Raw genomic sequence first — 13,084 nt, 5'->3', positions numbered from 1 at the left:
CCATAGTTAGGTCAACATAAGCTGTAGCGTAGACCAGCCTAGGAGACAAAGCTTCTTACAGTTGAAAGTCCAGACTGGGGAATTTTGTGCTTGCTGCTAATTAGTCCTGTCTACACTGCTAGCTCCTGCTAGTCTATTAAGCTTAATTGCTCCATTGCTACTTTGTTCTGGCAGGGGGAGGCGGCCAAGGCACAGTTTTAACCCCTTGCTTGCCAGGCTTCGTGCATACTCATCCACTCTGATAGTATAGCATGCATTGGTGTGTTGTTACCAGTAGATTGTCAGTGGAGGGAAAGCAATAAATAACAGAAAGAAAGGCCTCAAGTACTTTATTATCTGCACCTATATGCTGGCAAAACTTTGCAGAATGCAAAGAAAATACAAGGCCAGCTTCAGCTCTCATAACCATCCAGCTCAATTGTCATAAATAAGGATGCAAAGGTATAACTGAGGCCAGAACTTACTTAACTCACTGTGTGTTTTCTTAGATTGTGCTGAGTTTTAAATGCAGTGGTAAAAAAAAAAATTTGAAGTAAACTGAATAGATGTAAAAGTAGAGAGTCTAGGAGAATGTGAAATACTCAGACACAGAAAGGAATTTAGGGGAAAATCTGCTGCAATGCAGTGGGTTAGCCAAAGTCCATTGTAGGCACCCACAGAAATCCCAATGCATTCCCAAATGAATAGCTAGACTTAGAGATCCCGCTGTTTGTCAGTCACCAATGCAAATTTCACTAGCTAATGCTATCCATCTATAAGAATGAGAGAGAAATCTAAACATAAGCAGTCATTCACAGAACTGTTTTGGTTATACTCTATCAGGAATAATTTGTATTGTTATAAGGGTGCACTTTTGTCTCAAATGCACATCTCCCCGCCCCAGCCCTGCAACAAATACTAAATGGTTTGTTCTTGCTCTACAGGGTCTCCTTATAGAGACAAAATTACCATTGCCATTCTCCAGCTACAGGAGGAGGGGAAACTGCACATGATGAAAGAAAAGTGGTGGCGGGGCAATGGGTGCCCTGAGGAGGACAGCAAAGAGGCCAGTGCTCTGGGGGTTGAGAATATTGGGGGCATCTTTATAGTGCTTGCTGCCGGACTTGTTCTTTCAGTGTTCGTAGCCATTGGAGAATTTATATATAAATCCAGGAAAAACAGCGATATTGAACAGGTGAGTTGTCTATTGCCAACTCGTTTTTGGTTTGTTTTTTAGGGCTGGGGTTGCCATGGCATAGGAAGCTGTACCATTAAGAGTCTATTCAGGCTCTTGTGTTATTGAATCTTTGCCATGCATTTCTGGCACTAAAGCCACATAAATTTATTAAATGAGAAGAGGGAAGTACCTCACACTCAATCCAATTAGCGTTATTTAGTATGACTGTGCAGAAATTTCAAGCATAGTTAATTTCTTGAACAGTTGTTGCTTGGTCTTAACACTTCAAACAAATGGATTTGGAAAGGAATAAAAACAGAAAACTGCAGCTCTCTCTATAGCTTCAGTATCATCCCTTTGGTAATGGCAGCAATCTACTGGTCTGTCACCAATGCAGTTCTCTCTCACTCTAAAGCATTCCTTCAAAGCCAGGTGTCTGCATGTTCCACAGGGAAGGACAGGCCATAAAGTGGGGAGCCTTGATAGAAAGATGGGAGCCACAGAACAGTAGGATCTAGCTTAAAAGTGATCCCTGAAGTAACTCCATTGAGGGGAATGAACAATATAAAAACCCAAGAAAATAATGGATGGAAACAAATACATGGATTTTGCGATGTTTGAGGAAATACTATTCTGTTTTCATTATAGAACCTAGCACACACTAAATATGTTTAAGAACAAAATGCGATGAAGAGCAGTACTACTAAGCACACCCCAGATCCTGCAACGAATACTAAATAATTTGTTCTGCTCTACAGGGTCTCCTTAGAAAGACAAAACTACCATTGCCATTCTCCAGCTACAGTACAGTTACTGTCCTCAGTAATCCCTACTTTGTCCCTATGTCTTCCCTTGTCACTTTTCTACTGAGACCCCGATTCTGCCATCTCATCTTTGTAGGTGGATCCCCAGGGCCTGCTCAGCCCCCCATTTCACTTCTATGGGACTTGGCTTGGGATCAGATTGGAGGCAGGCACCATGGCTTTATTTGTCTGTATGGCGCTTAGGTGCATCCAGTGGATCAGTTAGGGCCAATAACAGTGTTAGTGGCATCACATTAGTTTGGCCATCATGGTACAGGGATAGGCTTATTGCAGGATCGAGGCCTAAAATACTCTAAACTGCTCCATGCAGGCAGATCCCTGCACCTGAGCAGGCCCGCACTAAAGTCAATGGCACTGCACATGGACACAGAGGTCTACCTATGTGGAGCGATTTATAGGATCAAGGCTTTAGTAAGCCAAACATTTGGTATTTTAGGCATAAATTCAAGAGAACTGATGTACTTTGTATATATTGTTAATTTCTTATAAGTTTTAAAATCTCAATTACCAGTTTCAAAAACATACAATGAAAAGAGGGTTTCTCCAGCTCTTGACTCAGATAGGTTTTATCCATTATTCTATTTCTATCCTTTTTGTATAAAAAAGCAAAGGTAATGCAGTTGATTAAAGTTTGTAGGAAAAATGATAATGGGATAAGTGTGTAGGACAATATTTCTGGAATCATAATTAATAGGCCAAAAATTGTATCCCAAGAAGACTATTAATTCACTTCTTTATAATTTGGGTGAGTACCAGTGTGAATCTGATGTGACAAGTTCAGTTGATGTGCAAATCCTGCTACTATATCACAGCAACATGCAATAGACGGTAGCTTGTCTCATCATAATGAAAATCTTCAGTTGCATTAGAGTAAAGTGGCGATATCATATATTACTATCACAGAATACGTGGGAAATGACTGTATAAAAAGAAGAATACAGAGAGTTTCATTATGACTATAAATTGCATATAATCTGTGACTTTTTCTGTTTCCATAATAGTATTTTTAATTTAGAGGTCTCATTTTCATATTTTTTGTTATTTCACTTATTTATTTTTTCTCCATTTTTTTCCTGTATGCAAGGCCTTTTGTTTCTTTTATGGACTACAATGTAAGCAAACCCATCCATCCAACTCCACCTCTGGAACCACCTTATCTACGGAGTTAGACTGTGGCAAATTAATCCGAGAGGAGCGAGGGATTCGAACACAACCCTCAATTCACACTGTATAATCAGTAAAGGAAAAAGGTGTGTCCAATGGAAAGCATTCATCTTAAAGAGTGTACATGACAGTGCTCAAAATATTGCCTCGCATATTAATAGCCTTAAAGCCTGGCTACTGCAGCAGATGGATCTCCAGGGTCCTGAGAATCTGAGCAGTTAGGTGCATATCATAGAATAAAAAATAGATTTAAAAAAAGTGTTAGTCTCTATATCTCTCTATAGAGAATAAGCTTCTTGTCATTCCTTTGGGTAGTTCAGCATTTTCAGGTGAGAAAAATGTATTTACCTTCTTTCCATCTTTCCCTTGCAGTGCCATTTGCTGAAAGTATGATTTGCAGGAACTCACTCTTTAGTCTCTGCAGAGCATTTAGCAAGAAGTCCAGGCAGTTATTTAGAAACCTCACAAATCAACAATCTGCAGGATTCCATTAACTCTCTGAAAGACCCGTTCAGGGCAAAGAGCCAGTGATTTTTAGCTGACAGCACTTTGTTCCCAGTGTCAAATATTTAATTAATTTTAATTCATCCATTTAAAATTCATTATACACCACCTCCAGGCAGCTTGTATTATTGTACCACAAAATCACACTTAGGTTTTAAGCTGGTAACCATTAACATTAAAAAGAAAACTATTCCGTGAATACATCCTCAGAGAACACCTAGTTTTCTTCTTGTATATACTAGTTTTACATCAGTGTAATAGCGTAGATTTAATTTTGATGTTCGTCTGTGTAACTGAAAGGAGGATCAGACGTACTGTACTTATTAGAAGACAGAGGATTCTTTCATGGTATAAGCACCAATCAGGATATCAAATTATGTTGAATTGTAAACCCTTGGCATTTGTTTGCACAATAAATATACAAGTTACTACAAAGTTGTGTGTAGGAAGTTGGTCTGAATAGCTATGCTGAAATACTATTGTGACTGTAGTTTTAGATATATATTTATATAAATCTGGGATCAGAATAACGTCATGAACCATGATAAACTGCCCTTTATTCTAAATAAACCCAGTTACTTTTTATCCAGATCTGATTATACCCCAGTTGATCCTGTAATTTCACTTATTTCATCTCCCACACATCACTCCCATCTGTCTCTTTGGTAGTGTCCTGACCATTAGAATTCATTTGTATTGATCATCTTTGTCTGCTATGGGTACTTGAGTCTTTATCTATTGGTATGGTTTCTTTGTACACTGCAATTTACCCTTGCAACACAAGATGTAGCAAGTTAATGATCCCCTTTTTTTGATGGACCATGTCTGAGCTCTATTGCAATTAAACACTTCTTGCTGATTGACTTCTTCACACTAAGTAGGTGAAGTGCTCCAGATGCTCTAGTCTCCCTTAACACACTCCAACTCAGCCCTGTTCTGATTTCTTCTATCTGCTTTCTATCTGACCTGAATACTGAGACAAGAAAACATGGTCTTCTATATACAGTGACAGGAGTTCTGTTCATTTTGTTTCCATTTTGCATTATTGTCTATTGGCCAATTTTATTTACCCTTTTAATAATCTTAGTGGTTTCCCTGGTTCTTCTATTGATCTTAAAAACCATTTGTGTTTTTATGACCAAGAAAGTACTCTTTACAATGTAAGCATGTCAGTTTGTGTCTGTCCCACTCAAGATCCTGGAAGAAGTTATCCTGGTTATGATGGAATTACTCACAATAGTTAATACTTCACCTTGTAACAAAATTTGTTGGCTAAAGCCCCCAGAGCTTTGATCCATAAGTCTTGGCAAAATTTGTGTGCTTACAAACCAAGATCTAATCGCAGTGAGAGAATTAGGCACTCTAGTCCCAATTCAACAAAGCATTTAAGCATGTGATTTCCCCAGTGAGAAAAAAACTTTAATGCCAATCAAATCCAGCTCCTCTGAGCTCTCAGAGAAGGACAATGACTAATATGCTTATTATCCTACACATTGTCCCCCTCAGTTTCCCATTCACCAGTCCCTTAATCTCCATTGAACTTTGGATGGACATTCAGTGTGGAGTGCCTTTGTTTTGTTCAGTTTTTAGATGAGCACCATCACATCTTTGAGAAAGACTATAGAAAAAAAGAGCCAGTCTTAAGAACAATGCTCCTTACTTCTTGTCTTACTGTGCCAAACAGCATAGTAGATTTAGCTTGCCTCTGGGGACAATCATGAAACAATTATCTTGTTTTTAAATGGAATTTCATATCTAACCACAAAGATGTGTTAAAAAACTTGCCGTTCAAAAATTATACCAGCATCTGTTCATGTGAAAAATAGGACAATCACTTGAGCTCTAATAGAAGGTACATTTGTAGTGAAGGTACCCGATCCTGCCAAGTGCTCAGTGCCTCCAGAGAGGAGCTATGCACTCTCAACTCCTATTGAGGTTAATGGAAGTTAAGGGCATTTAGTAATTTTAGTCATTGCACTTATCAAAGCCAAAATACTTGATCCTAAATGGTTATATTTATTTGTATTATGTTGGTGACTAGAGTTCAGGGCTCTCTTGTGCAGTCATTTAGAGAGACTCCCTGGCCTAAACAGCTTGTATTCTACATCAAAAAAAGGACAGAGTGGGAAGACAAAAACCATCACCATCTCCATTTACAGATGGAAAGCTAAGCCCTAGAGGGATTAAATGGGTTATCTGAGGTCACACAGGAAGTCTGTGGCAGATCAACAAACTGAACCAATTGATGATCAAATTCTTAAATGTTTTGTCCACACAGATTGTAAGGTCTTTGGGGCAGCGACCATCTTTTCTTTCTGTGTTTGCACAATGCCTAGCGCAACGGGGCCTGGTCTATGACTGGGGGTTCTAGGCACTACGACCATTTTTTTACATATTTTAAAAACGAATGCTGTAGCGCATCGAATTGGAAGTGTTATCTTTATTTAATACTTTTTGTGTTAAGAGGACTATGTCCAAAGACTATCCTTGCTTAACTAGATAATTATATTTTATCTATTATTTACCATGCCCTTATGAACATATTCTGCAAAGGCTTCAAAATGCGCTGCAATTACACTTTTCTATAACATGGTTAACATGCTTATCATTATGAGGAACAGGTCGCTTGTTTCAGATTATAAATATAATTATCTAAAAGGCAACTTGAAAATATGCAGACATCAGTCTCTAAAATTATTAGTAAGCATCAGGAGACATTTAGAGTCCTTTCATGCATGACTTAGACTCTACACATGCTTAATGTTTTGTGAGTTTTATAAACAAATCTGTGTACTCTGAGCAAGTGTGGTACAAACCAGAAAGGTGTGGAACTGGTAATGATCACAGAAATAATTGATAAAACCCTTCACATCTCTGAAGTTTAATTCTACTCTGAGAAGTGACTGCATACAAATAGCATTTTATCATTTCTCAGTAACATCTACGTCAAATTTTCAAGAAGGATTTTTCCCCAAACTGCTAGCTCTGCAACTTGACCCTCTGCTTCAAAAATCAATAGGCACTCAGTCCTTCTCATGCATTTACACTAGTTCTGAAAGATATGCAGGTCAGATTTTACTCTCAGTTATCCCACTAGCCTTCAATTGGTTTGTGGGGCTGGCAATCAGAGAAACCATCTTTTTTCTTACCAACTGAAAACTGGGAAAACAAACATGAAATGCCCATTTTTATAGTCACTTTCAGTGCAGAACTAGGCTTTCTAAAAATCTGATGCACACTTTAGAATAGCTTGCCTGCTGGTCTAATTTGTATAATTAGCTCTTAGTGGCAGAGTACTCAAGCAGACTTTGAATTCACTACAGCAGTGATATTTTCACAAGAAAGAACTACTTTGAAACATTTTCCTCCAGTATATTAGATACAAGGCAAAGTACTCCGCCCTCCCCCACCCCCATTAAGCATATGTCACTGTTTCATCTATGTGTAACTATAAAAACATGGCTACTGTGGCTCACAGAAGGGAAATCCTGATTCAGGCTCTTCTTTCTCTGTTACTAAACTCTGAGCTGGATTCTTGTCATATATTCTGCCAGGATAAATTTGTCTCATCAGTGAAGAATTTTCATAATTCTCAAGTGTGACACAGCACCTCTAGATTAAGGTATTTCTTCTTAGGTATTTATGAAGTTCAGTATAAAGTCTTCTGAATAGATTGAAACCACAGGCTTCAAAGATTCATGTGTGGCATATTGAGTCAAGAATTACATTTCCCTGTTTTCCTCAATCTAGTCTCTATTACATTTTTTTTTTAAATCCCTGTCCAATTAGGTAGCTACCCCAAAGTCTAACCGCATTTTCACTGTTTTGAGATGGGAGCGGAGGAAAGATTTGGAAGACCTGAGCAGGTGATGGATCTGCTGCTATGCCCATTATACAGTGGAGAGACCAATTCCCTGGTTTAATTAGGCCTCAACCAATATATTTTAAAGGAATAACGTTCCCATGCAGTGTTTGCAAGCCAAATACTGCAGCATCCCAACAGAACCAGCAAGGGAAGCACACTATAAGCAAAAATGAAATTTACAGGTCTGACTTCAATGTTCACCCTCAACTAACTCTAAGGAGTTGACAGTATTAGAACAATTTTTAAAGCTCTTAAAAAAATTCAGTTTGAATACCTCAAGAAGAGGTAAAACCCAGAAGGTGATTTTAAATGTAATTTTAACTTCACAATGCCCTTTTAAAAAAAGAATGATATGATATTTCATACACATTACTTTTTCATAAAGATCCTTTAGCAGCTTGATAATGGAATGTGTTTCCTTACCACCATTTTTTCTTCTGTCAGTCACATGCACGCTGGCTTGGCTTACAGTTGCTCTGTAGTGCTGATGCAAGTTTGTCTCCTCATCTGAAAAGTTCAGGGCAATTCTGATTTTTGAACAGCTGTCCTGCTTCCTCATCTCCACTTTGCATGACACAAACTAGAAAGAGAGCAATTGTAAGTGCTTCATGTTGTTACTGGGCCTAGGTCACTTTAGAAGCAGTGAAGTGTGATCTATGTACACGTTTAAGATAAACAGTACTTTGGGGTATGTTTCATGGGGCCCATAGGGGATTTTGTATGACGTTCTTCTGATGAACTTTCAGTGTTCTAGTAAATAATTTAAGGAACCTTCTCCAGTTGCACTTCAGAACATCCTAAAGTGCATGAAAATGGGAAGGGAGGAAGGAGAAGCAGTACAGAGTCGCTCATCTCAAGGCCTTTTAAAACTATTTGTAGAGACCCACCATCTCCTCCACTGTGTTTTCTAAAAGGTGGCAGGACTTTGCAGACAGACACAGATATGCCATAGATCAAAGTTGGAGCATACAAACCTTGTCAATATTCCCTTAAAAGTTTCCCAGTCTTATTTTTACGTTCACTTCTTTATTATAGGATTCTGTTAAACCAAAACAACTTTTGCAGCTGGTTAATTCTCCCAAGACATAGATTTAAATCCAACCCTAGGGCTACAACAACTCGTGTGTTTCCAATAGATACAGCATAGAGAGCTGTGGTGTGTAGGAGTCAGAAAGTTGTCATATAAGCTTTCCTCCTTCCCCTTTCCCAAGTTGTGCCTTGTATATAACAGCAGATTCCAGTGTGTGTTTGCTTTTGGCTGATTAACCTCTCTTCTGAATGGGTCAGCCCAAATCTACATGCTGAATTGCTTGTATGGCTGCGGATATTTTCTGTGGGACAAAGACATTTGGGATTAAGCCAGGGCCCCAATATGTACTTCTTGTAAATATGATAAACTATTTATAGATAGAGCCAAATTTAAAACCAAGACCAGCAACAGACCTTTAAACCAATAACTCTTGAAACTGGTGATAACGTAAAATGTTTAATAATGAGCAAGATGGCAGAAGTTTACTTCTGAAATACAAGATCTAAACACACACAGACTTGGATAAACAGCATCAACCTATCAATGATGTGTCAAACATCTCTGCATAAATATGACATGTTCTTCGTGGGATTAAGTTTCTTGATATCAAATGATAAACAATGTAATGAGTACAGTATGATCTGGATAAACTGAATAAGTTTGGGGAAAACCTAGATGTAAACATTAACATGCCAGTAAAAGATATTGTTCCAACCATAGGAGTTATCCCTATGCACATCTTGCAGAAATCCACATCTATAACACACACAACGAACAATGATTAGTATCAGACACTGCATTACAGTTATATAAAAAGTAGATAGTCTAGCGATTCATATATTCCCTTGCTCACCATGGAATTCTTGGCTCATTCTAAAAATCTGGATTTAAAAAAAAATCCAATTACAATTAAAGTAATGTAGAGGGAGTAACCACGCATTAGAGCCAGTGAGTTGCTGCATATAATTTTTATCAGCTGCAGAAATCAGTGGTGACATTCTCTGAAAAGGTTTTGCTCATGCAATTTAAAAGTAACTTTAAACAGCAGGATGACACCTGCTTCGGCAACTGCTGCCAGAGGGCCCAGAGATCTATCAAATATCACTGGTTCAAACTAATGGTTAACACCAAAAATTCCTAAATTGTGTGGCCAAAAGCTCTATTTAAAATGATAATTACACCAGTGAAGTCCTGACTATTACCAAGGGCTGATCTACTAGAAAGTAATTTGAAGAAAGCAGTATGTTTTTCTTGCCCATATCGATTACATTTTACATCAGTCATGAGTTAATAACCATTTAATTATTATATACTTAAGGCATTCAGTGTTTCATAAGATGAACAAAAATGAAGCCTCTCAAAGAAAGTGTATATTAAATAATCTAGGGTCATACTAGGTCTGTGTGCAACATATTGCTCAAATAAACTCTCACCAGGTACAACACAGTATATACCACATTGTATGGAGTACGTACAATATATGCATGTACACTGAAGAAGCATTCATAGTAATGCCCCAATCTCTGACTGGAGCTGTGTGCACACCAGCTTGCAGAATCAGCGCCAGGCACTACTCAGATAAAGGAGGGCATGGTTAATAGTAGACCAGACATGGTACTGGAAGTCTAGAATTCCTGAGTTCTAATCTCTGCTCTGACAAGGATTCCCTCTGCAGCCTTGGTAAATCACTTTTCTGCCTGAGTTAACATCTAACATAAATAGGGCTGTCAAACTATTAAAAAAATTAATTGCAATTAATCGCAGTTTTAATCACACTGTTAACCAATAATAGAATACCAAATTTATTAAATATTTTTGTTAAATACTATTTCATTTTATCTTTTTTACCGTACAAATATTTGTAATAAAAATATAAAGTGAGCACTGTACACTTTGCATTCTGTGTTGTAATTGAAATCAATATATTTGAAAATGTAGAAAAGCATTCAAAAATATTTAATAGATTTCAATTAGTATTCTATTGTTTAACAGTGAGATTAAAATTGTGATTAATCGCGTGAGTTAACTGCGATTAATTGACAGCCCTAAACATAATGCCATACTTCACATTTTAAAGTCTTTCTTGGGAACTCGAAGCTGGTAGGAAAGCTTGGATTTCTCTCTTTCCCCTAGAATAAATATTTCATATTTAGCTCTGCAGGGCTTTGACATATTAGAATTGACTTGTTACTGGTCAAGGACTGAATACAGCCCATCTTCCAGCAGTGTAATTTTAGGGGAAAATCCATGTTTGGGATATAGGAAACGTTTCTATGGGCTGTTTAAAAAAGCATCTCTTAAAACTCCTCAGAGGGGTTTGGAACGTTAAAAATAAGGGATGGACTAGTGGGCTGGGTACTGGTGAGGTGGTCAAAAAAAGTACATTTTAATCACACTTATCACCTGATTTTTTTAAAAATCTATATATTAGTTGTACATCACAACTCTTTCCATTTGAAGCTATCTACATTTCCATACCACATGGTGTTATTTTAGCAATCAGCTTTATGTTATTTTCCCCCCCAACACATCTTCATGAATCCTGTAGCCAAACGGCATTCCACTTTCTAAACCATTTTGCAATTTTCCAACTATTTCACTCTAATGTAATTTCTCCTTTCCTGGACACACGTTTTAAAAGTGTTTTTCCTCTATTTCTCTGTCAAAAGAGCATTGGAAAATGTTTTATTTATAGATTCATTAATTTCATGGGTGGGGAGGAGAAATCAAATAATCGTCAAAAGAAGTTGTATTTGTTCTCTTTAGCACTATGTGTTTCAAGACTAACGTGAATACGGTTTTCCGAGGAAAGGTAAGTTTCATAATCCGAAGGCACCATGGAAGGCATAAATGTGTTTAGGTAGGATTTTCAAAACCGCATAGCAGTGGCCTAACTCTGCTTCCATTGCAATAAATGTTAAATTAATTTTCAAAGGGAGCAGGATTGAGTCAGTGCCCAGAGCTTTTGAAAATCCCATCCACTGTGCAATATGGCCCTACTCCACAGACTGTTTAATTCAATGAAGAGACTCCCAGAACTCATGAAGTCCATGAATCAAGCCTTAAAGCCTGTGTTTATAGAAACCTAAACCCTAAGTTTTGCAGAATTTAAGTTTGAAATTTATGTTCATTGAATGTTAAACACTTTTTCCACATTTCTCTAGTGTCTTTCTTTTAATGCTATAATGGAGGAGCTCGGGATTTCACTCAAGCATCAGAAGAAGTTAAAGAAAAGGTCAAGAACTAAAGGGAGATCATCGTTCACAAGTATCCTTACTTGTCATCAGAGGCGGACACTGAGGAAAGAAACCATGGCTTAAACAAAAACAAAAAAAAACCCTCTTGGGAAACATCAGGAATAAAAAACAAAAAAAAACTTTGCTGCCTACAAAATTGACTATGAAGGAATTTCTGAAAATAGACATTTAACTTGTTCTTCAGAAATTGTGTGGGGCTTCTTTTTATCTGGGGAAGGTATAGCAGTTTAAATGCTCACATAGACTGATAAATAACTAATTGGAAAAGCATCTCACCATATCTTTTGAAAGGAATTTGTATGCTGACCTGTTTTGCATCTCTGTTCCCTCCCCATACATTGCTGTATGTGCTTTCTAAATAAATAAAGATACAGGGTTGTTTTTTTCCAATAATCTGAATGTCTGACATTTTTCCTGTCACTTTCTTAGTCATCATAATGTAATCTTATTTTCTTTTTATAAAAATTGCAGTACTGCCAATCACAAGCATCTAAAAATCATGAGTCAGGATCTACAAAACTAAGTGGCTTGAAAATGATAGGTTCTTTTTATTTGCCTTCCTGTTGTTGACTTATTAAGGATCACTTTTTCAAGCTTTTCTCTGCAACCAGGAGGGCTAGGAACTTTTTTTAAATGAAAGCTGAGATTCTCTGTCTTAAGGGTAGGGGCTTTAAGAAAAGATATCAAATATTACAAACCTCCTGAAAAAGTTGAGAGAGTTGGCAGCACCGCCATTGGTACACTGCATTATCCCTCTGGCCCATGGTACCAAAGAAATTCCTAATTTATAATGCTGCCCTTAGAAGTAAGAGCCAACAATAGACAGTTCATTTTGTTCATATTATAAAAGGGACCACAAAAATATCAAAGCTAGACTGCATCTGCTAGAAAATAGAACTGTGCTGATTTTCTGGGTTATAACTACTTGCTCTAAGAGTGAAGGGGGCCCCACTTAAAAGACCCTATAATTAAGCAAAGAATAGTCTTTCATGAAATACTACATCTTTTTAGCCTCTTAGTTAGGAAGAAGGGCAGTGACATATTCAATAGCAGAAATTTTTCCTTTGTTCCTTTGAACTACAGTAGCATGAAGTATATTCATATTTATTCTAGTGCATTGTCCCTGATTATTTACTTGTTCACAGGGTTTTATTATCACCAGGAGTTTAGTTCAAGATTCTGTTGAAAGGAAAAAACATTTTCAGTAGGTTGAGAGCGTGAGCAGTTATGGGTGTAATAATGGCCTCCCCAGCACAGATGAACTTCTAAGCAGGGAGTTGAAGG

General features: G+C 37.5%; 1 protein-coding gene across 2 annotated transcripts in view; it reads left to right on the top strand.

The window, feature by feature from the left end:
- The window catches only part of GRIK1 (glutamate ionotropic receptor kainate type subunit 1), a 220,589-nt gene extending 208,396 nt beyond the window's left edge, over positions 1 to 12,193 (top strand). The window contains exons 15-17 of one of the 2 annotated variants that reach the window (XM_034793558.1): positions 924 to 1,174; positions 3,065 to 3,230; positions 11,708 to 11,838. In XM_034793558.1, the coding sequence (XP_034649449.1) occupies positions 924 to 1,174; positions 3,065 to 3,214 (401 nt within the window). In that variant the 3' untranslated portion in view covers positions 3,215 to 3,230; positions 11,708 to 11,838. Of the gene's footprint in view, positions 1 to 923; positions 1,175 to 3,064; positions 3,231 to 11,707 lie in introns of both variants that reach the window. The other variant, XM_034793548.1, reaches the window with a different exon arrangement.
- Positions 12,194 to 13,084: the final 891 nt, after the last annotated feature.

Source organism: Trachemys scripta, chromosome 1, assembly GCF_013100865.1.
Source record: "Trachemys scripta elegans isolate TJP31775 chromosome 1, CAS_Tse_1.0, whole genome shotgun sequence".
Lineage (NCBI taxonomy): Eukaryota > Metazoa > Chordata > Testudines > Emydidae > Trachemys > Trachemys scripta.
This window is presented reverse-complemented; position numbering and strand designations above follow the sequence as displayed.